Source organism: Mobula hypostoma, chromosome 3, assembly GCF_963921235.1.
Source record: "Mobula hypostoma chromosome 3, sMobHyp1.1, whole genome shotgun sequence".
Lineage (NCBI taxonomy): Eukaryota > Metazoa > Chordata > Chondrichthyes > Myliobatiformes > Myliobatidae > Mobula > Mobula hypostoma.
The window spans coordinates 18,995,135-19,018,492 of record NC_086099.1 but is presented as its reverse complement, the minus strand read 5'-3'; the positions used below and the strand labels follow the sequence as shown (position 1 = coordinate 19,018,492).

Below are 23,358 nucleotides of genomic sequence, written 5' to 3'. Positions count from 1 at the left end.
GGGTCACAGTTTGAGGATAAAGGGGAAGCCTTTTAGGACTGAGATTAGGAAAAACTTCTTCACACAGAGAGTGGTGAATCTGTGGAATTCTCTGCCACAGGAAACAGTTGAGGCCAGTTCATTGGCTATATTTAAGAGGGAGTTAGATATGGCCCTTGTGGCTATGGGAATCAGGGGGTATGGAGGGAAGGCTGGTGCAGAGTTCTGAGTTGGATGATCAGCCATGATCATAATAAATGGCGGTGCAGGCTCGAAGGGCCGAATGGCCTACAACTGCACCTATTTTCTATGTTTCTATGTCATGCCTTCCTTATAATTGCATCAATATGTTGGGCCCAGGATGATCTTCAGAGATGTTAACACCCAGGAGCTTGAAACTGCTTGCCCTTTCCATTTTTGATCACTTGATGAGGACTTGTGTGTGTTCCCTAGACTTACCCTTCCTGAAGTACACAATCAATTCCTTGGTCTTGTACTACACAAAGACTGACAAACAGCCAATGAGCAAATTAAATAAATAATAATGAGGACAGGACTTGTAGAGTCCTTGAAAGTGTGTCTGTAGGTTGTGGAATCAGTTCAAATTTGAGGTGAGTGTGGTTATCTGCTCTGGTTCAGGAGCCGGATGGATTAAATATAATAACTGTTCATAAACTTGGTGGTGTGGGACATAAGGCTGTTGTACCTCCTTCCCGATGGCAGTAGCGAGAAGAAAGCATGATCAGGGAGATGGGGGTCCTTGTGCTGTTTTCTTGTGGAAGCACTCCTTGTAGATGTGCTCAGTAGGCAGAAGAGAGCTTTACCTGTGATGGACGGGGCTGTATTCACTACTTTTTGTAGGTTTTTCCATCTCGGGCATTGGTGTTGCCACACCAGACTGTGATACAAGCAGTCAGGATACTTTCCACTGTGCATCTATAGAAAGTTGTCAGTTCAGTTTGCTATTCCGCTGCATATTGCTGCTATAATATACAAAACATGGATACCCTCTTGCTTGCTGTCTGTTTCCAGCTTTTTGTTTTGAATTTAAACTGTAATTTGACTTTTATTTCACTTCCTTTAACAAATCTAGAAACTCTTGTACAATATCTAGACTAAAAAGTTTGTTTCTGTTAATTTGTTTACCTGCAATTTCTATCTAAAATTTTAAGGGGAGTATGAATGAAATGTTTCACTTTCTGTTTCACTTTTTGTTTCACTTTGTGTTCGTGCATTATTAAGATTAAGTTTTCATATGTTGGGTATACTACTAGAAAGAACATCAATATTTACTTAACTCGTAAACTTTGCAGAACCATTTTGTGTGATAACGAAAGTTCAGGAGAAGTTTTAATCCTGCCATTTCAGCTTCATTTCAAAACATGGCCTGCAGCAAAAATAAACTGCATCACTGATTTCTTTTTTTAAAAAAAATATGCATCATATTAAGGATAATTGGTTTAAAATACTTTCAATATGCAATTACCTTGAATGTTGATCTCTGGTAGAAATGTGCAAGTAGACAGTGTATTTTTCCTCTTTTACACGCTGAATTTGTAAACATATTTTTTACTTGGGTACAATGTGGAACAAGTGTTTCCAGCTTGGCAAGCTGCACCACTCAGCAACCACCTATTTCCACTAGCCTGATCACAAGACAATTTACAAAGACCAATTAATCTACAAGCTGGTACCTCTTTGGATTGGGCGAGGAAACTGGAGCATCCAGAGCAAACGCACGGTCACAGGGAGAACGTACAAGCGCCTTACCGATGGTGTTGGTATACTAGTTAATTGAGTGAAATTTGTAAGATTTTGTGGAGACAGCAGTAGTGATATCTTTCAGTGCCTCGGATGGTCCAGGTCTTAGAAATATATTGGAGAACACCAACAATGCCTGTTAAACTATGAGTTTTGTGCCAGCTCTGAATTCATTTTCAAATTCCCTTATCATTCTCAATCAAAGACTGGCATGCTGAAGTTGGTGGACAACACTGATGCCCACCTTTATCAAGAGATATTTCCTGAGCTGTGAAAAATGGTCTATGTTTTCCAAGGTGTTGCCTGAGCCTTAATTTTTGGAAGACGTTGTGGTGTAGCAGTGCAGATTAGCAGAACATTTTAGTCTTGCAGACGTTGATTGTAAGTCTCAGCCTCCCGTATATATGCTTCAGTAAAAGCATCAGTGATGGCCTGGAGTTCACCTCCTAGCATGTGCAAACAAGAGTCATCTGCATTTTGCAGTGTGGGGATGCTGTGGAGGAGAGGCAGAGGGTGCTCAGTGTTTGGCTCTATGCTAATTGCCTGAATCAATCAGCAATGTGGGCAACATGGCAGCTGTGACTATAGGAAGGATAGTGTGTGTTCATGGTATCTTTTTGGCAAGATGGCTGGATTGCGGCTTTAGAACAGGCATAATATATTTCGGTATCAAACTGGCTACTTGGATCTGTCGAGGATGAAAAGTCATGACAAATCCAGTACAATTCAGGTTGGAATCGTACCTGACACAAAGGAAGATGGTTGGAGGCCAATCATCTCATCCTCAGGAGTTCCTCAAGGAAGTGTCTCAGGCCCAACCATGTTCGGCTGCTTCCTCAGTGACCTTCCTTCCATCATACGGTCAGAAGCGGGGATATTCACAGATGACTGACTATGTTCTGCACCATCCTCAGATAGTGAAGCAGGACATACCCAAATGCAGCAGGACCTGGACAGCAATTGGGCTTGGGCTGACAAGCGGCAAGTAACATTTCAGCCACACAAGTGCCAGACAATGACCCTCTCCAACAAGAGAACCTCTAACCATCGTCCCTTTACATTCAGTGGCATCTCATCACTAAATCCCCCTACCGTTAACATCCTGAGGGTTACCATTGACGGGAAACTGAACTGGTCCAGCCATATAAACACCGTGGTGACCAGAGCAGGTCAAAGACTAGGAATCCTGTGGTGTGTAACTCACCTCCTGACTCCCCAAAGCCTGTCCACCATACAAAGCTCAAGTCAGGAGTGTAATGGAATACTTGCCACTCGCCTGGATGAGTTCAGCTCCATCAACACTCAAGAAGCTTGACGCCATCCAGTACAAGGCAGTCCACTTGATTGATACCCCTTCCGCAAGCATCCAGTCCCTCCACCATCGACGAGCAGTTGCAGCAGTGTGTACTATCTACAAGATGCACTGCAGCAACACAAAGTTCCTAAGGCAGCACCTTACTGACCCACAACCACTACCATCTTGGACAAGAATAGCAGATACCTGGGAACACCACCACCTTGAAATCCCCCTCCAAGTCACTCACCATTCTGACCTTCTTTGATTGGGTTTCTTTGATCATCGTTCCTTCATTGTCACTGGATCAAAATCATGGAATTCCCTCCCTAACAGCACTGTGGGTGGACCTACACCTCAGGGACTCAGCGGTTCAAGGAGGCAGCTCATCACCACCTTCTCAAGGGCAACTAGGGATGGGCAATAAATGCTGGCTTAGTTGGTGATGCTCACATCCTGTAAGTTAATATTTTTTTAAAAAATATGCTTTGACTGTCTTCACACAACCACGAAAACCATGGAACCCGATCAAAGAAAAACATCAAACCCCCTAACACTCAAAAAAAGAAAAAAATTGGCAAACAGCAAAAAAAACAAGCAAAAAGTACAGAATATAAAACACTGAACCACAAAGTCACCGAAAGAGCCCAGTGTATTCAGTTCAGTTCAACCTAACACTGTGTTGTTCATTATCTGCAGACCGCAGAGCCAGTCTGACCCGAGCAAAATCGCACAATTACGTGTTATTGGCAATAAATTTTTAACTTTATCATAACAATCCCATTATAGTACAAACATAAGCATTAAATCTTGCATTTGACACAGTATATAGCATAGTGTGTTTGCTTTGCCACACTATCGTTTCTAATGAGCATTACCTTTTTTTCCAGATTCTAAATGGCCTCTAGGAAATCAGGATCAGATTTTCAGAACTCTGGTAAGTTGTTAATTGCATTGCCTTTAACAGAGCTTAGTTTTTTCTCTTCCCCCCCCACCCCCCCAGCATTTAAGTAAACTATTGCTAACTGAATAAATGTTAATAATTTCTTCAGCAATATACTTTGATAAATAGTTCCACAATTTAATGATTCCTCTCTCTATTTTTAAATTTTTTTCTTGAGTTCCTCTTTTTTTCAGTGCAAATTTTGTTTCCATTTAGTCATAGGGTCATAGAAAAGTACAGCACAGAAACAGGCCCTTTGGCCCATCTAGGCCTTGCTGAACCATTTAAACTGCCTAGTCCCTTTGACCTGGACCATAGCCCCTACCCAAATTTCTCTTAAATGTTGAAGTTGAGCTCACATGCACCACGTGTGCTGGCAGCTCGTTCCACACTCTCCTGACCCGCTGAGTGAGGAAGTTTCCCCTCATGTTCCCCTTAAATTTTTCACCTTTCACCCTTAACCCATGATCTCTCGTGGTAGTTCCATCCAACCTGAGTGAAAAAAGTCTGCTTCATTTACCTTATTAATATTCCTCAAAACTTTGTATGTTTCTATCAAATCTCCCCTCAATCTTCCACATTCCAAGGAATAAAGTCCTAACCTTTTCAATCTTTGCATATAACTCTGGTCCTCAAGTCCCAGTAACAACCTTGTACATTTCCTCTGTACTCTTTTCAACCTTGTTTCCACCTTTCCTGTAGGGAAATAATGTGATTCTATGTCATTTACGGCATTGGAATAATCAAATTTGAAAAGGATAAGCAAATGTATGTAGTCACATATCAACCACTTTGTAGTAGAAGAGAAATCTACTCTTCTTATCCCTGAAATATTTCCTCTTTTAAATATTGATTCAGCTCTCTTTAAGAGGCTACATTTCAATTAGCATCTACCATCTTATTTTGCTGAGCACTCTAAACCATAACCACATATTGTTTGAAGGTTTTTTTTATCTTTGTGTTTTCTCTGGTTCTTTTGTGAATCTCATCCTAAAGCTCCAGCCTTTGGTTATGGGCCCTTGAGCCAATGATTACATGTTCATTTCTAACTGCTTTTGTTAACATGGCCTGAGACTTTGAAGATTTGTGCACAACCAACCCACATCTCCGCACTTACTTTTGAAACTGGGCAAGTTTTATTGAAAAAAGTTTTGCTGTGGTAACTTTTGCCCCAAAGGCTTTAATTTTCCTGACATGTGGTACTTCGCAAAATGCCTTGTGAAAATTCAACTCTACATTTTGTGTACCTGTTACCTCATTTAAAAACACTTACTCCTTAACAATATATGCTGGCTCTTCTGAATTAGTCGAAGCTTGAGCAAATGGCTACAAATTTTCTCCCTAATTGTTGCCTAATCTTTGCTCTTTACCTGATGTTCTGCTGTCTATCAATTTTGATGACCGGCTTAGGGAAATACTTCAATTGGAGAGTTTCTATTTGAATTAAGGAACCCTTGAAAGTGATCCGCAGCACCCAAAACATTCTCAATCAATCGTCTTGAAGAACCCCCACAGAAATGCAGAATACAAAGCAGAAAGTTTTTTGACTAGCTGATATTAGCTTTATTTCTTCAAGCGTTTTAGTTGAATTTAAAGACTAAAAGTACATTTATTATCAAATGTGTTTTTAATGTACATCCCTGTGATCAGATTTAGCTTTGAGAGCCAAGATGTACAAACTACTGATGCATACACTTTGCTGCTTTTACTTACGAATTGTTTTTAATGTGCTGGTGAAAATTATTTTGCTTACATTACATGAGCGGTACATTACTGTACAGCAGTCTTTGGCACATATACAGTATATAGGTAGAGAGCCTAAGACTTTTACAAATACTGTGGTAATGTTATGTATTTCACTGTGCTGCTGCAGAAAAATAGAAATTTCATCACATAGGTGAGTGATAAATCTGTTTCTGATATCGGTCTGTATGGTGGACTGAAAGTTGGAAGGGGGCAGACAGAGAGGAATCATGGTTGGGTAAAGGGGAAGGGAGAAGGAAGGGAGCAGGAAGCACCAGAGAGATTCTGTAATGATCAATAAACCAATTGTTTGGAATCAAATGACCTTGCCTGGTGTCTCAGAGCTGAGTGGGTTTGAACCCTCGCCAGCCTCTGCTCTTGGCACTCCTTCTCTGTATCTTTTGTGGCACTCCATCCTCACCATTCCCAGCATCCTTTTTCTCTCGTCAGATTTACAAACTATATATACCTAAGACTTTTGCACAGTACTGTATGTTTCAAAGTTACTTCATTAAATATACTATGATAACCTTTGGTTCCTTGATCTCTCAACAGTTGCTGGTTTTAATCCATCAGAGTGAAGGAGAGTAAAGATCATGGCCATTTTTGTAATCATCTTTTTAAAACAAACAAAATATTTTCTTAAGTAACTCTACTGGTTAAAGTTAGCTTTGTTCCTGAAGTGCAGTTTTACAATGGCAGTCTAAATTTAGCATTTTCAATGGTTGCAGATGTCCTTCTGTCAAAACTCCAGACTCCTCCTATATCCTGCTAAATGAATAGAACTATCTGTGTCTTCATTATACTTGTATTATGAAATAAAATAGCTTCTGATAGCAGCATGGTGACATGGGACATGTTTATTTATAAATAAAATTAAATTCCTTAAGGCAATTCAGCAAATTAGAGCAAAGGCCCAGATTGTGTAATAACTAGCTAGCAAGTAAATAGAAAACTGATGGCTAACTACTTGGGTAGATTTCTGCTCCTGCACTGTGCTGTGTGGAACTATGAAGTATGCTGGAGGTCAGCAGATCCAGTTTCTCCCTCTGAACCAAGGAGCACTGTAATGGTCTGAGCTGAAAGATCACATACACTCCAAACCTGAAAGCAAATTTTAAAAAAAACTGCAGATGAGATATAAACAGGAAACAACTTTGTTGGAGAGAGAAAAACAGGAGTACTGCTTCAGGTCATTTCATATCTGGTGCATGTAGCATTCCTCCATTCACTGCCGTTCATTTAAAAAGCAAGTAGTTTGACGTTCTACTTGAATAATTTACCTCAGTTAATTAGTCGGCCAGTGGTGAAGTGACATCAGCACCAGACTTCGAGGCAAGTGATCCTGGGTTCAAGTCCAGCCAGCTCCTTGCATACTTTCCATCCGTACTGGATTAAACATCGAGCTAAAAACTGTGCCTCAAAACAAAACAGACAAAATGCTAAAGAAACGGGAAGGTCGCCACCTGATACACCTCAAGGTGCAGCAAGGAAAAATAATAAATTATATTTTTAATTATTTTTCAACTGTTTCTGAATGCCTCTGATTTTCATAAATGTTTAGATTAGTTTATTGTCATATACACCAGGGTGCAGTGAAATTCTGCATTCCTGTGAAGCTCAGAAACACTATGTGACAAATAGAAAAATGGCAGAATGATGGAAAGATTGCAGTTCAATCAAAAGTGGTGCAACAAAAAAATACCAGATAGCCCACCTCTCCCGGAAGTTCTGGGAGTCTCCCGCATATTGATAGCGGCTTCCTGATGCCCGCAAATTATATACACTATCCCAGAAATTGATTTTTTTTTATTTGAGCGAGAGAGCGAGCGCGAGATAGAGAGTGCACGCACACCATGGCAGAGTGTTCCAAAAAAAAGACAATATAAAACGTACGTCACCCCAGACTACGCTAAAGTGTACCCCTGCCTAATAGGGGTCAAAAATAATGACAGTGTTGCTCGCTGCACTGTTTGCAACAGTGACTTTTCTATTGCCCATGGTGGGTTAAGACTGTAAAAGACATGTTGAAGTGAGGTTAACAGGTGTCATTTGTTCATTAGCATAGCTAACATTATTTAAACTAGCTGTCTAGCTGCTAAGGAGCTACTCTTATTGCAGACATCTCACTTCTCCCGGAAGTTCCAGGAGTCTCCCACAAATTGATGGTGCTACCTCCCTGAAATGAGTTTTTGGAGGGTGGGATGTCTGAAATACTACAGTAACATGTACAGTATAACTTAAAACTAAGAGTACAAAAATGTATAACCACCACTTGGGAGGGGTTGGTGAGGGTGAAACTGATGATTGGTTCAGAGAATCTCAATGAAGTGACTTGGAAACAGTAAATGAACCTTGTCAAAACACCATCAGAGCTGTACGCACAAAATGATTGAGAAACTCGGCCGGTCAGGCAGCATCTGGATCAGGACCGATGAAGGGTCCCGGCCCGAAACATAGCCTGTTTATTCCTTAACGTAAATGCTGCCTGACCTGAGTTTCTCCAGCATTTTATGTGTGTTGCCCTGGATTTCCAGCATTTGCAGAAACTCTTAATTTACCATGGGGGTGATATGTTTTTACAGACCAACACCAGTATTGCTTATGGCCCACTCTGCCTCATGGACTGAGTGCAGCACTGAGGCCTTGAGGACTTTGAGACTTGCTCACCCCCTGAAGCTTCTTTCAGCTGCGGGGCTAGAACAGACAGTAATTGCGAGGTGCATGCTAGGTACAGTGCAATCTGTGTTCCTGTTGAATATGAAAGAACCTGAGACAACTTCTCCTAAGTGCTATCCCAGATTACAGAAACAAATGGCGATACAGACGACCCCACTTTACAATTAAGTGTTATGAAAGTTTGCTCTTGAGAATCACTACCTAAAAGTTTGACGTGCAGAGTGAAATTCACTCTTGTGGATTTAGTGTGGAGGGGAGAGGGGAAGTAAATAGATGAACACCAATATTGTTTTTCAGCTCTCCCTCTTGATGCATTACAGAAGCTGTGGCTTTATATTACAGAAAATCATGACATAGTCTGTTCTCTAAGAAAGCCTCCTCCATATTGTGGGAGTCTGCTGTACTATGTTGTGAATTGAAACTGTCATTTTAACTACTACCCACAACCCAATGTACAAGGTTAAAAGGATAAAAAGGAAACTAATTGAATTCTTAGGCATTTGGATAGATTAATACCAATGTATATGCTGGTGGGAATGGAATACAATTAAATTAGAGATGTGTAACAAAGTGTTTATGGAATTAAGGTGAATTTAAAGATGTTCTTCCATTTCAGAAACTTAAATTTATGAACTCACGTCAATGATAAGAGAAACAAATACAAGTACAAATACTCTGGTCAATTTTTAGAAATAATAAATATCAGTTTGAATGCTTTATTAGCATATGATTTTTTTTAAACAGGTGCAGGTGTTAGTTATTTGGATGATGTCACATTTAAGATTGGTGATAAATTCAAGATTCCAACCAAAGTGGGATTTCCTATTGGACTTTGTATACCAGACTACTCTACACGACTTGGAGAGTTCCATGTAAGTATAACAAATCTTAAATTGTTTTATATATCTGATTTTCTGACGTGAATACAATACCAATATTTATATTGTAAAGAAGGCATTCTTTTTCAGACTAGTATTGATTTCATTGTTTTGTGCAGCTTTCTATTTTAAAAGATCCAGCACTAATATTGCTTATTAAGTGTGGAAATAATAGATTTCTTTCATTGTCTATTTTTGTACAGTTGACTAAATGTCAACTTTCTCCTGTTCTCAAGCTGTAATGTCTTTGGTATAGTCATAGTCATACTTTATTAATCTTGGGGGTTTCACTGTAGCTAAACAAGACTTGCAGCATAGTTTAGCAGAGTAGCATAAAACTTGCATGTGTAAGGCTCTGTCTTAACTGGATCAGATTTCTGAATGGACAATGCACCCATGTACACTACTCACTACTTTTTCTCCCCTTTCTGCACTACTTATCTAATTTAATATGTATTTTATTGTAATTTATAGTATTTTAATGTATTGCACTGTACTGCCACCACAAAACATCAAATTTCTCAACCTGTGCCAATGATATTAAACTTGATTCTGATTCTAACTGCACTGTTCAGCACTTTATTTGTTCCTGTTGTCACAGTTTACCCTTAAAATCTATTATTCCTCATCATTAGCTATTTCAGTATATGTAGTATTTAGTATTTTAAAAATTAATCTATGAAGTCTGTCTTTTTACACAATCTGTTTAATATTTCTACTGTTCACAGCTACTACTGCAGATTTAATCCTTCCCTATTTGACTCTATATTTGATAATTTGCATCAAACGAAACTATTTAAATCAGAAAACTTAGGGTATCTGGGACAACTTACTAAACAGTTATCTCAGCATAATTTCTTATTTGTTGTGATGTTTATTCAGTGATCATTTTCTGATCCATTCACGTGGCCTTGAATGCCTCCCATGTAAAGTGAGATTAAGTACAAGAAGTACAATTCTTCAATGTTTTTGACAGATTAGATAATAATTTGCATGTGGGAGCTAGATATCTATTTGAAAATTTTTAATTTGCAGGGCACTTGGCAAGCAGCAAAGTGACAGGATTAACCAGTCACGGCTCTAATGGTCAATATTTTACTTACTGTGCTTCCTGTAATTTTAATTCCAGTTTGTAATGTAAACTTTGTTTGTCTGAAGAAAATTGTTCTGATTTTTGTTTTGTTTTAAAGACACTCGAAACAAAATGATCCAATAGAGGTGTTTTTTTTTTGTCCTATGAAGCTTTGCTACACCAGAGTAAGGTGATGAAGTCTATTGTCCAAATGGAATAACAAAGTAATACCAAATATCAAAAGAAATGCAAGAAATCTGTCATGAATGTGCATTTTCAAAAGCAGTGAGGAAAAATCTAAAGATCAGACAGCATCTGCAGAAGGAAAACCTGAGTTGATGTTTGGTGGATGGAGCAGAGGTCAAGCCAAACCTTTTAATTCTTGATTCCTATTCCCATTCTGACATGTCAGTCCATGGCAGCCTCTTGTGCCAAGATGAGGAAACTCTCAGAGTGGAGGGGCTGCAACTTGCATTCCAATCTCCTGGCATGAATGTCGATTTCTCCTTCTGGTTTAAATAAATTCCCTCCTCCTCCCCTCTTCTTCTATTTCCTATTCTGGCCCTTTACCTCTTCTCACCAGCCTATCACCTCCCCCTAGCTTCCCTTCTCCTTCCCTTTCCCCTATGGTCCTCTCCAGCCCTTTTACCTTTCCTATCCACCTGGCTTCACCTATCACCTAGCTATCTCACTTCTCTCCCCCCCCAACCATTTTATTTTGGTGTCTTCGCACTTCCTTTCCAATCCTGAACAAGGGTCTTCCGATCCCAGAGGTTGGCTCACTGGCATAGAGGAGATCAGTGAGCCCTGATTCAGAGGTCTGTATGGGTGGTAGGCATGAGGATTGGGACCTCCTAGAGCTCTGTGCAAGTCCAGAAGTCAAGGCCCGAAAGTCAAACCCATGATCAGCAACTCCTGAGGTCAAAGACCAAAGGTCAAACCTGTGATTAGCGAGTCGATACCCAGAGATCAGTGAAGTCGAGAGGGTAAAGCTGAAGGTTGAAGTCCAGAACGTGGTGAGTCCAGAGGAAGGAGCCTGACTGTCAAGTCTATCAGTCTGGTCCATGGACTGGCAGTTGGCAGCCTAACATTTGAGAGTCTGGTACCAAGGACTGGAGATCCAGAGGTGGCCTGTTTGTGTGGAAGGGTGGGAAAGAAGCTTCTTTTGCCTCTGTTGTCTTGTTTTGTTCTGTTGTTGTTGTTGCTGCAGCTTGTATGTTACCATTGAACATTCTGGGCATGCTCTGTTGGTGCCAGAATATGTAGCAACACTTGCAGGCTGCTCCCAGCATGTCCTTGAGTGTGTTGATTGTTAATACAAATGGCGCATTTCACTGATTGTTTCAATGTACGTGTGATAAATAAATCTGAATCTGGTATACCGGAAAGATAAAATTGTTGAGATTCTTATCAAAGAAGATACTATTTAACTTCATTTCTGTTTGCATGCTGCTAAGTATGGGCAAATTTGTTACCAGAACTGGAGGTTTGGAAGCTAGTTTTGAACCTATATGTATTGAGGAAGTGATTTTAGATAAATTCATCCTGAAAGTTGAAAATGTTTCATGACAGAAATCCCCAGAAGTATTTATTTTCTGACATAACGAATACAGGTCTGAATGTGTTATTTTTGAATGCTCACAGTATACGGAATGCAGTAGATAATCTTGTATTGTAGTTAGAGATTGGCAGGTATGACATTATGGACATCACTGAGAAGTGACAGAAAGAGGATCATAGTTGGGAGCTTGTATTGAAAGGACAGGAAGGTAGGCAGAGGGTTGAGGTGGTTCTTTTGGTAAAATTAAATCATACCCTTTGAAAGAGGTGGCTTAGGACTGTAAGATATAGAATCCTTGTGGGTAGAATTAAGAAACTGCTGGAGTAAAAAGATATTGAGGGGAGTTATGCATGAGACCCAAACAATAGCCAGGATGTGAGATATAAATTTCAACAGGAAATAGAAAAGGCATGTAATGAGAGCAATAGTCATGGGGGATTTAAATATGCATGTGGATTGGGAAAATCAGCCTTTTTTAGAGCAGCTTGTGGTTGAGCCCACTCAGGGAGAGGCAATTCTGGACTTGGTGTTGTGTTATGAACTGAATTTGATTAAGGAGCTTTAAGGTAAAGGAACCCTTGGGAGGTGGTGATCATAATATGATAGAATTCACCCTGCACTTTGAGAGGGAGAAGATAAAGTCAGATGTGTCAGTATTACATTGGAGTAAAGGGAATAACAGGCATGAGAGAGGAGCAAGTCAAAGTTGATTGGAAGGGAATATTAGCAGGCGTGATGGCGGACAGCAATGGGTGGAGCTTCTGGGAAAACTTCAGAAGGCACGAGACAGATGCATCCCAAAGCTGAAGAAGTACACTAAAGGCAGGGTGAGTCCATCGTGGGTGATAAGACAGCATAAAAGCAAAAGAGAGGTCTTATAGTATAGTAAAAATTAGTGGGAAGTTAGAGGATTGGGAAGCTTTTTAAAGCAATAGATGCAACTTAAAAAACCCATCAGGAGAGAAAAGATGAAATATTAAGGTAAGCTAGCCAAAAATATCAGAGAATACCAGAATATTGGACCACTGGAAAATTCTGAGTTCCTCCAGTATTTTATGTGTGTTGCTCTGGATTTCCAGCACCTGCAGAATTTCTTGTTTATGTCATGAATTTGTTGTTTTGCAGCAGTGGTACGGTGCAAATTATACTATATATTACAAAATAAATGGTGCAAAAAATAATGAAGTAGTGTTCATGAGCTATTCAGAAACCTGATGGCAGATAGGAAGAAGCTATTTCTGAATCGATGAGTGTGGGTCTTCAGCTTCCTGTACCACCTCCCTGATGGTGATAATGAGAAGAAGGCATATCCTGGGTGTTGAGGGTTCCAGGAGGTGGATGCCCTCTTCTTGAGGCATTGCCTGTTGAAGATGTCTGCAGTAACAGGGAGGGTTGTGTCTGTGATGGAACTACAACCCTTTGCAGCCTCTTGCAATCCCGTACAGTGTCTGAACAATAAAGAATAAAGCATGAAACTAACAATTTTTGTTATAATTTTAAAAAAACATTTACACCACTAACTCTCCAACATATTCACAACGTCTACTTTGTAAAGCTTATACATTTATCCTGGTTAATAATCTGATTTGACTATAAATTGTAGGTCAAAAAAATTGCAAGTCTGGTTCCCTCAGTTTGGCCTGCCAGGAAGATGTGGTGTTTTCAGTTGCCTCTCCCTTTAATTCTCTACCCTATTTCCACTTTCTTTTGTCCTATTCATCTCTCCTCTGTTCTGTGTCAGCTTTATTCTGACCTTACTTTGTCTAGTTCCAGTTCTAATGGAGGGTCTTTACTAAAAATAATCACCTCCAACACACCCCCCCCGCCCCTGTTGCGGCTTGACCTGCTGAGTATTTCTGTCATATTTGTCCATGTTGGGTGTATAGGCCAGCTCAGTTAGACTGCTTTACAGTGAGTTTAAAGCTGGAAATTGAATGCAATTAAACCATAAACAGAGTACCAGTCAATGAGGCTATCATAAGGGGAATTCCATGTCTTGGGGGAAAAAAAACTTTTCTAAAATTCACAGTGGTTGATTCACATTTCCTGTATAATTATTTTATTTTACCTGGGTAATTTTCTTGGCTGGCTTAGCAAAGGGATTGTTAGCTATGTTTTAAAGTTATTTACTGTTTTTAATCGTGCTGTTTTCTCTCTTATTTTTGTAGTACGATTTCTCTTTGGAGAAGCGAACAATAAAATGGGCTGAAGAGACAAAACGGATTAAAGCTGCACAAAAGGCAGCAAGTTTAAACAGGGAAGCTCCTTCCATGACACCTGAAAGTGAGGTGTTCACGGGGAGAAAAAGTGAAATCCAATCCACTGATGGATCACACTCTTCAACAGTTTCACTGCCTTTTAATCCGTTATTTGCCGGCTTAAGGCACAGCAAAATTTTAACTCCATTGCCAGCTAACAGCAATATGGTGAAGCAAAAAGATCCAAGTCCCCCCTACACAAGTAAATTCAATATTGCAGACTTTGAAAGTGAAGAGGATCCTTTTGATAAACTGGAATTGAAAACACTCAATGATAAAGAAGAACTCAAAAATATTCTCGCTGTTCAAGCAAGTTCACGGCCAATGATCATTCCACAATTGAATAATGGCCTGGACGTGCAGATTGTGGGACACACAGATGCACTACCGAGCCCAGAAGTTCAGGCCTCGTCTGAGGAGGTTGTCTCAGATTTCAAATCTCTTCATAAGCCAAATGGCCTCATCAATTTGCCACAGTTGGAGAGCTGTGAAAAAGTGCCCTTTACTGCCAAAGTATCTCTCCCACATGCTTCATCTGTCAGCAATATCAAATCTTTGTCCTTTCCTAAATTGGATTCTGATGAAAGTGAGCGGAAGACTGCTAAGCTTGCTGGCACTTTCCACAGCACAAGCCTACCCAATGGCACTTTGTTTAGTTCAGTAAAGAACTGTGAACAGTACAAAGGTGGTGGTTTGAATGGACATGACCTCCCTGTTGTATCCACGCGTTCCTCGTCAAGTTTTGACCTCGGGATTGATAACATAGCAGCGTCGTCTTCCAAGTGTGAGGTTCCGCCAGTTATTTCAACAACTGGAACAGAGCAGTCCTCTCAACATGTAGCAAAAGTGGTAAGAAACTGTTTTCAAGTTAGCTTTTAACTCTGATTGTTGGTTCCTCAAACAAATTCTCAGTTGTTCACAGGGGTGCAGGGGTAGCCGGAGCGCACCCAGCACACCTTTAAGAAAAAAGCCGAAGTAAACAAACTAATTAATTAGGTGCTGCCCGGCACGTAAATGTCAACCCAGATCAGAGGCGATTGCCGATTTCGCTTGCACTACACGATGTTCACTCCTCTTTCCAGGGCGCTGGAGCCTTTAGCTGTTCCATTGTTTGGTCAATTTAATCGCCAGCACAGACAGGCTGAAAAGTCAGGGCTGTCAGGATCGAAGTGACATGTTGAATCTACACAAACTTCTAATAAAGTGTAGGCGCTGCCGTGCTTTCTTTGTAATGACAATTACGTGCTGGTCCCAGGACAGATCCTCTGACACTTTTCAGAGAGAGAAACGTCGATCCTTAATGCCGAAGAATTTAAAATTATTGACCCTCTCCACCACAGTTCCTCTAATGAAGACTGGCTTCTGGGCGGCACCTAATTAATTAGCTTGTTTATTTCAGCTTTTTTCTTAAAAGATGTATTGGGTGCGCTCCGGCTACCATCTGCACCCCAGTTGTTCAAATCTTTAAGAATAGTGACAAAAATATTTTGTTTCCTGTTGTACAGTTCATTGCAATGAAGTTGATTGAATAAGTTAATTTTTGAATCTAACGTAGTTCTTTCAGAACATTAGTATCCTATAGTCCAATTACTGTTCTTGGCTTTTGCCTGCCTGAAGAAGATGCTATTTATACATTCAGCATTGCACTAGAAAATGGTTATTTCGTACTACACTTTTCTCCACGCATGACCCTCCACAGGTTTATTTTAATTTGGTAGTGTACATGAAACAAACCGCTGTTTGTTTCAGTGTTGCATGTATATATTTACATTGAATCACATCAGTGAGTAAGTTGTATTTTCCACCCAGTTGATTTGTGTTAATGTTATGGATGTGTTTCATTTTATTTAGGGATACAGTGTGGAACAGGCCCTTCTGGCCCAACAAGCCACACCGCCCAGCAACCCCTATTTAACCCTAACCTAATCACAGGACAATTTACAATGACCAAATTAACCCAACAGCAGGTATGTCTTTTGAATGTAGGAGAAAACTAGGACATCTGAAGAAACTTACAAGCTCACGGGGAGGACCTCCAAACTCATTACAGGCAGCATTCAAGTTGAATTCCGAACTCTGATGCCCTAAACTATAATAGCGTTGCTTTCAAAACTCGTTAGATTCTGGACTGGTTCCTAAGGATTGGAGGGTGGCTAATGTAACCCCACTTTTTAAAAAAGGAGGGAGAGAGAAACCGGGGAATTATAGACCGTTTAGCCTAACATCGGTGGTGGGGAAACTGCTGGAGTCAGTTATCAAAGATGTGATAACAGCACATTTGGAAAGCGGTGAAATCATCGGACAAAGTCAACATGGATTTGTGAAAGGAAAATCATGTCTGACGAATCTCATAGAATTTTTTGAGGATGTAACTAGTAGAGTGGATAGGGGAGAACCAGTGGATGTGGTATATTTGGATGTTCAAAAGGCTTTTGACAAGGTCCCACACAGGAGATGAGTGTGCAAACTTAAAGCACACGGTATTGGGGGTAAGGTATTGATGTGGATAGAGAATTAGTTAGCAGACAGGAAGCAAAGAGTGGGAATAAACGGGACCTTTTCAGAATGGCAGGCAGTGACTAGTGGGGTACCGCAAGGCTCAGTGCTGGGACCCCAGTTGTTTACAATATATATTAATGACTTGGATGAAGGAATTAAATGCAGCATCTCCAAGTTTGCGGATGACACGAAGCTGGGCGGCAGTGTTAGCTGTGAGGAGGATGCTAAGAGGATGCAGGGTGACTTGGATAGGTTGGGTGAGTGGGCAAATTCATGGCAGATGCAATTTAATGTGGATAAATGTGAAGTTATCCACTTTGGTGGCAAAAATAGGAAAACAAATTATTATCTGAATGGTGGCCGATTAGGAAAAGGGGAGGTGCAACGAGACCTGGGTGTCATTATACACCAGTCATTGAAAGTGGGCATGCAGGTACAGCAGGCGGTGAAAAAGGCAAATGGTATGCTGGCATTTATAGCGAGAGGATTCGAGTACAGGAGCAGGGAGGTACTACTGCAGTTGTACAAGGCCTTGGTGAGAGCACACCTGGAGTATTGTGTGCAGTTTTGGTCCCCTAATCTGAGGAAAGACATCCTTGCCATAGAGGGAGTACAAAGAAGGTTCACCAGATTGATTCCTGGGATGGCAGGACTTTCATATGAAGAAAGACTGGATGAACTGGGCTTGTACTCGTTGGAATTTAGAAGATTATGGGGGGATCTGATTGAAACGTATAAAATCCTAAAGGGATTGGACAGGCTAGATGCAGGGAGATTGTTCCCGATGTTGGGGAAGTCCAGAATGAGGGGTCACAGTTTGAGGATAGAGGGGAAGCCTTTTAGGACCGAGATTAGGAAAAACTTCTTCACACAGAGAGTGGTGAATCTGTGGAATTCTCTGCCACAGGAAACAGTTGAGGCCAGTTCATTGGCTATATTTAAGAGGGAGTTAGATATGGCCCTTGTGGCTATGGGGATCGGGGGTATGGAGGGAAGGCGGGTACAGGGTTCTGAGTTGGATGATCAGCCATGATCATAATAAATGGCGGTGCAGGCTCGAAGGGCCGAATGGCCTACAACTGCACCTATTTTCTATGTTCTATGTTTCTATGTTTAATCACTACAGTACTGTAGGGCCTATTCATTCCTGAGGAGTAGCATCACAGCAAAACTTTTATTGACCATTCCCAATTGCCCCTAAGAACATGGATGCAGCCTACCACCTTGAACAGCAGTAAATCAGATCTTGTGGTGAGGGCCCTCCCGCAGTTCCTTTTGGGTAAGGAGTTCCAAAGTTTTCACCAAGCCACAATGTGTCACCCTCCATCGTGTTGTATGGCCATACAATCTTGATTAAAGTAATATTGCAGAACTGTCAGCTAAAAGCTGGGCACACATGAGGTACTGTGGCAGTGAAAGAAATGAACACTGCTACTATTGGCACCAACGTGGACAGGCATAACCTTCGCTCTCTCATTGCAGTGAACACTAGTGAAATGAAGAATGCAGAGGGGCATGCTAGGAGCAGCACCGGCATACCTACAAATAAGCTGCAGCCGTCTTCTGACAAGAGGGCTTGCTAGTACCACTGGAGACTGAGTCGGCTGAATGTCACAGCAGGCAGTGAGCACATCAGATAAATGTATAATAATTCATATGCCCATGATTACATTAGTAGAAATAACACATCACACAGTTCGTCAGGTGACAGAATCCCCTCTTCATACTGAAAACACTCTCCATCGTGTTGTGTGGCTCGATTACCATGCTTAGATGAGTAAAATAGAACCATCAGCTGAAAACCGTGCTCTCAGGAGGCACTGTGGCAGGAGAAGAAATGAACGTGGCCAACATTGGCAACCATGTAGCATATCATTCATTCTACTGATACACTCAACACTGGTTCAATGAAGCGAACAGAAGGGAATGCTAAGAGCAGTCCTTGACAGACCTGCTGCAAGTCTGATGTCAACCCGATGAAGCTGCGGCTGGTGCTATTACAGAACCAGCAACCCAGGTTCATTTCTGTTGCTCTGCAGGGAGTTTGCATGTTCTCCAGTTTCGTCCCGCAGTCCAAAGACGTGCGGGTTAGTAGGTTAATTGGTCACGTGGGTGCAATTCAGCAGCGTGGGCTCATTGGGCTGGAAGGGCTGGTCACTGTGCTATATCTCTAAATGAACTAAATTTTTTAAAAACTAAGGTTTCAGATCAAAGCTCAATAGTTTCTCCCACATCTAGTTGTGAATGATCATAGACACTTATGGGAGGAGTGAGCACCAGGAGTATACCCATTCTTAATGAAGTCAGGATCCATGTGAATGCTAAAGAGGGCTAAAATTTTCACAACAATGATTAACCAGAGGTGTGAGAAGCCATTTTGCTTTCCTCCTGAAACCTAACCATCGTAGAAGCCAATTAGATTCATACCATGCAATATGAGGGGTGGGGAAAAAAAAAGGCTGATGGCATTTGATGCAGGAAAATTTATGGAAGCAGTTATTATCCTAGCTGTAGCATTGAAGTCTTTTACTCCAGAATTGACTGTACCGGTCCACAAACTGTTCCAGTTCATTTAAAAGACTGGCATTTGCCTGACATTGTGGAAGATTGCCAGAAATACATCCAATGGGACAATTAACTGCCACAAACAGTCTCATCTCAGTCATCGCTCAGTAACAAGTCAAAGTCAAGATAAAATGTATTACTAGAGTACATACTAATTCTAATCCTAACATCAATGTTCAAAAAGAAGAAAGGAATGAAAACACAACCATTTGTATGTTCCCTTTCAGGCGGTGCAGCATTTTGACTTGAAATTACAACACTGTTCCTTCATCTTGGAACTCCATACTCAACAGTCTTTTTGAGAATTTTTCACAATAAGGACTGCAACAGTTCAAAAAGTTTGCTCACTACCTCTTCTCAGGAGCTGTTGGGGTGGAAAAGACATAGATAACATTGGGGCATGGCTGATGAGTAATAAGAAACATTTGCTCCAACAAGTGAAAAGCCCTAATTATTATCTACAATAACCCAAATGATTATCTGAACACTTGTTTTTGACATTCAGCACCAGCATCACCTATATAACAAAATGAAAAATACCATAGTCATTGTCCTTCTTGGTTAGCAGGGGGCCAATAAAAAGAAAGGAGGTGTTAGCAGAGCAACCATTGTATGAGTGGGGCAGTATTAGAGTGGTCTGGTTTTGGCTCAAGAGGCTTAGGTGAGAATAGGCACAGGCAGAGGTTCTAAGTAAGTTTTTAGAAAGTTTTTTCTTAATGTTATTTCCTAGCTACTGCACTGAGAATAGGTCTGGAAGTAGTGGTATTTTCTTTCTGTGAGATGTGGGAACTTTGGGAGACCTTCAGTCTCTCTGATAACTACAAACATTTGTACATCTGCATGAAGTGCATTGAGCTGCAGCTCCTCAGAGACCATGTTAAGGAAATGGAGCTGCAGCTCGCTGACCTTTGGCTGATATGGAAAACTGAGAAGGTGCTAGATGGGTGCTACAGGGAGGTAGTCACCCCTAGGTTGCAGGAGGCATGTACCTGCATGACTGTCAGGAGAGGGAAAGGGAATAGGCAGCCAGTGCAGAGCACCCCTGTGGCCATTCCCCCCAGTAATAAGTATACTGCTTTGGATAATGTTTGGTGACAACTACCGGGTGGAAGCCACAGCGACTGGGTCTTTGGCACTGAGTGTGGCTCTGTGGCTTAGAAGGGCAGAGGGGGAAGAGTAGTGCAGTAGTGATAGGGGATTCCATATTTAGAAGAGCAAAAAGCAAGTTTTGTACATGTGAACGAGACACCTGGGTGGTATGTTGCCTCCAAGGTGCCAGGGTCAGGGACATCTCGGATCAGGTCCACAGCATTCTAAATGGGTGGGGGGAGGTGAACAACCATAAGTCAAGGTACCAACGACATAGATTAAAAAAAAAGGAGGAGGTCCTGAAGAAAGAATATAGATAGAAAGCTGAAAAGCATGAAATCCAGGGTAGTAATCTCTGGATTGCTGACTGTGCCACATGTCAGTGGGGATAAGACTAGGATGATTTGGTAGATTAATTGGTGTGGGGGGCAGGGTTTCAGATTTCTGGATCACTGGGATCTATTCTGGGGAAGTTATGACCTGTACAAAAAGGGTAGGTTACACCTGAACCCGAGGGGGACCAGTACACTTGTGGGCAGGTTTTCTAGAGCTGTTGGGAAGGGCTCAAACTAATTTGGCTGGGGGCTAAGAACCAGAGTGATAGGGCTAAGGATTGGGCAGTTGGTATACAACTAGATTCAGTGAGGAAGGACAGGCAGATGATATGGCAAAATAGCAGTTAGTGGGATGAGTTAAAGTGTAACGGGGGCCAATATCAAAAAGTATGATGAATACAGTACTGAAGGTATTATATTTGAATGCATGCAGTATACGGAATAAGGTAGATGGTCTTGTACCAGAGGCAGTGATCATAATATGATAGAATTCACCTTGTAGTTTGAGAAGGAGAAGCTAAAATCAAATGTATCGGTATTGCATTGGAGTAAAGGGAATTACAGAAGCATGAGAGAGGAGCTGGCCAAAGTTGATTGGAAGCAGATACTGCCAAGGATGACGGCAGAACAGCAATGGCAGGAGTTTCTGGGGGAAATTCGGAAGGTGCAGAAATTATACATCCCAAAGATGAAGATGTATTCTAAAAGGAGCATGAGGCAACCGTGGCTGACAAGGGAAGTCAAAAATAGCATAAAAGCAAGAGGGCATATATTGTAAGAATTAGTGAGAAGGTAGAGGATTGGAAAGCTTTATATTTAAAAAAAGACGGCAACTAAAAAAGCCATAAACAGAGAAGATGAAATGTTAGTCAATAATGTAAAGTAAGATACAAAAAGTTTTTTTCAGATACCTTGTATACAAAGAGTAAAAGAGATGTGAGAATGTATATTGGACTGCTGAAAAATGATGCTAGAGCAATATTAATAGGGGACAAAAAATGGTGGACAAATTGAACAAGTATTTTGCAGTAGTCTTCGCGTTAGAAGTCACTAGCAGAATGCAAGAAATGTGAGATTGTTGGGGCAGGATTGCTTTTACTAAGGAAAAAGGTGCTTGGAAAGTTGAAAAGTCTGAAGTTAGATCAATCACCTGGACTAGATGGACGATATCCCAGGGTTCTGAACGAGGTAGTTGAAGAGATTGTGGAGGCATTAGTTATGCGCTTACAAGAATCTCTAGATTTTGGAATGGTTCCTGAGGACTGGAAAATTACATATGTCACTCTACTCTTTAAGAAGATAGACAGAAGAAAGGAAATTATAGGCAATTAGCATGACTTAAGTGGTTGGGAAGGTGTTGGAGTCTATTACTAAGGATGGCTTTCGGGATACTTGGAGACACATGACAAAATAGGCAAATGTCAGCATGGTTTCAAGGGCAAATCTTGCCTGACAAATCTTTTTGAATACTTTGAGGAAATAACAGGTAAGTTAGACAAAGAAGAGTCAATAGATGTTGTTTATTTGGATTTGCAGAAGTAATTTGAAAAGATGCTGCCCATGAAGCTGCTTAACAAGATAAGAACGCATGGTATTACGGGAAGGGTAGTAGCAGAAGGACAGATGCTTTGAAATGATAAAGCTGATGAATTTAATGTTTCTGAGCCTTTCCACCTCATATCCCCTGATGAGGACTAGCTCATAGACTTCAGTTTCCTCCTCCTGTAGTCAACAATAAGCTCTTTGGTTTTTCTGACATTTGAGTGAGAGGTTGTGCCACCATTCAGCCAGATTTTCAATCTCCTTCCATCTGCTAATTCGTCGCCCCTTTTGATTCAGCAAGCAACAATGGTGCCATTAGCAAATTTAAATATGATATTAGAGTTGTATTTAGCCTCACAGTAATAAGTAAAAAGTGATCGAGGTGTGTAAGATGTTAAAGATTGATAGAATATACAGCCAGTGCCATTTTCCCAGGATGAAAATGGCTAATATGAGAGGTCATAATTTTAAGGTGAATAAATTTACAAAGTAAATAATAAATTTTCTTTGAACTTTAAAAAGGCAATGGATCAATTACTGAGCTGTATGGTACTTTTCCTTGAATAAAGTAGTTTTATTTTCTAAATGTGTGTATGTTACTATAGCCCACTTTGAGATTCATTTTCTTGCAGACATTATGGGATAAAATAAATACAATAGAATTTATGTACAACTATACATTAACAAGCAAAGACTCTCAAACGACCAATGTGCAAAAGAATGTTTAGAACATGAGTTGCAAACAGTTCTTGAAAGTGAGTCTGCAGTTTGTAGAATCAGTTCAGAGTAATGGTATGTGAAGCTATCCACATTGGCTTAGGAGCCTGTTTGTCGTAGGGTAATAACTGTTCCTGAACCTGAAGGTTGGATCCTAAGGCTTTTGTACTTCCTGCCCGATGGTAGTCATGAGAAAGAGTGTCAAGCACACTGCCCTATGCAATTCCTGCAGCTGAGATTTCCTGAATTTAGGATTAATTGCCCTCCACTAACCCCAGTCACAAATCACAGATTGTGGACGTGGTTTGGGACCAAGTTGCAAATTACAGTACATGTATCACATACGACACAAAATAATAACATAATATTAATAGATAATAAAAGTATTCAATAAATGTACAAGTTGACAGAGTGCACATACAACATGCAACAGTATTATTACT

At 40.7% G+C, this 23,358-nt stretch overlaps 1 protein-coding gene across 2 annotated transcripts in view; it reads left to right on the top strand.

The window, feature by feature from the left end:
• The window catches only part of ubap1 (ubiquitin associated protein 1), a 56,490-nt gene that overhangs the window by 7,150 nt on the left and 25,982 nt on the right, over positions 1-23,358 (top strand). For both annotated transcript variants that reach the window (XM_063042746.1, XM_063042747.1), the window contains exons 2-4: positions 3,925-3,971; positions 9,144-9,271; positions 14,079-15,017. In XM_063042746.1, the coding sequence (XP_062898816.1) occupies positions 3,932-3,971; positions 9,144-9,271; positions 14,079-15,017 (1,107 nt within the window). In that variant the 5' untranslated portion in view covers positions 3,925-3,931. The remainder of the gene's footprint in view (positions 1-3,924; positions 3,972-9,143; positions 9,272-14,078; positions 15,018-23,358) is intronic.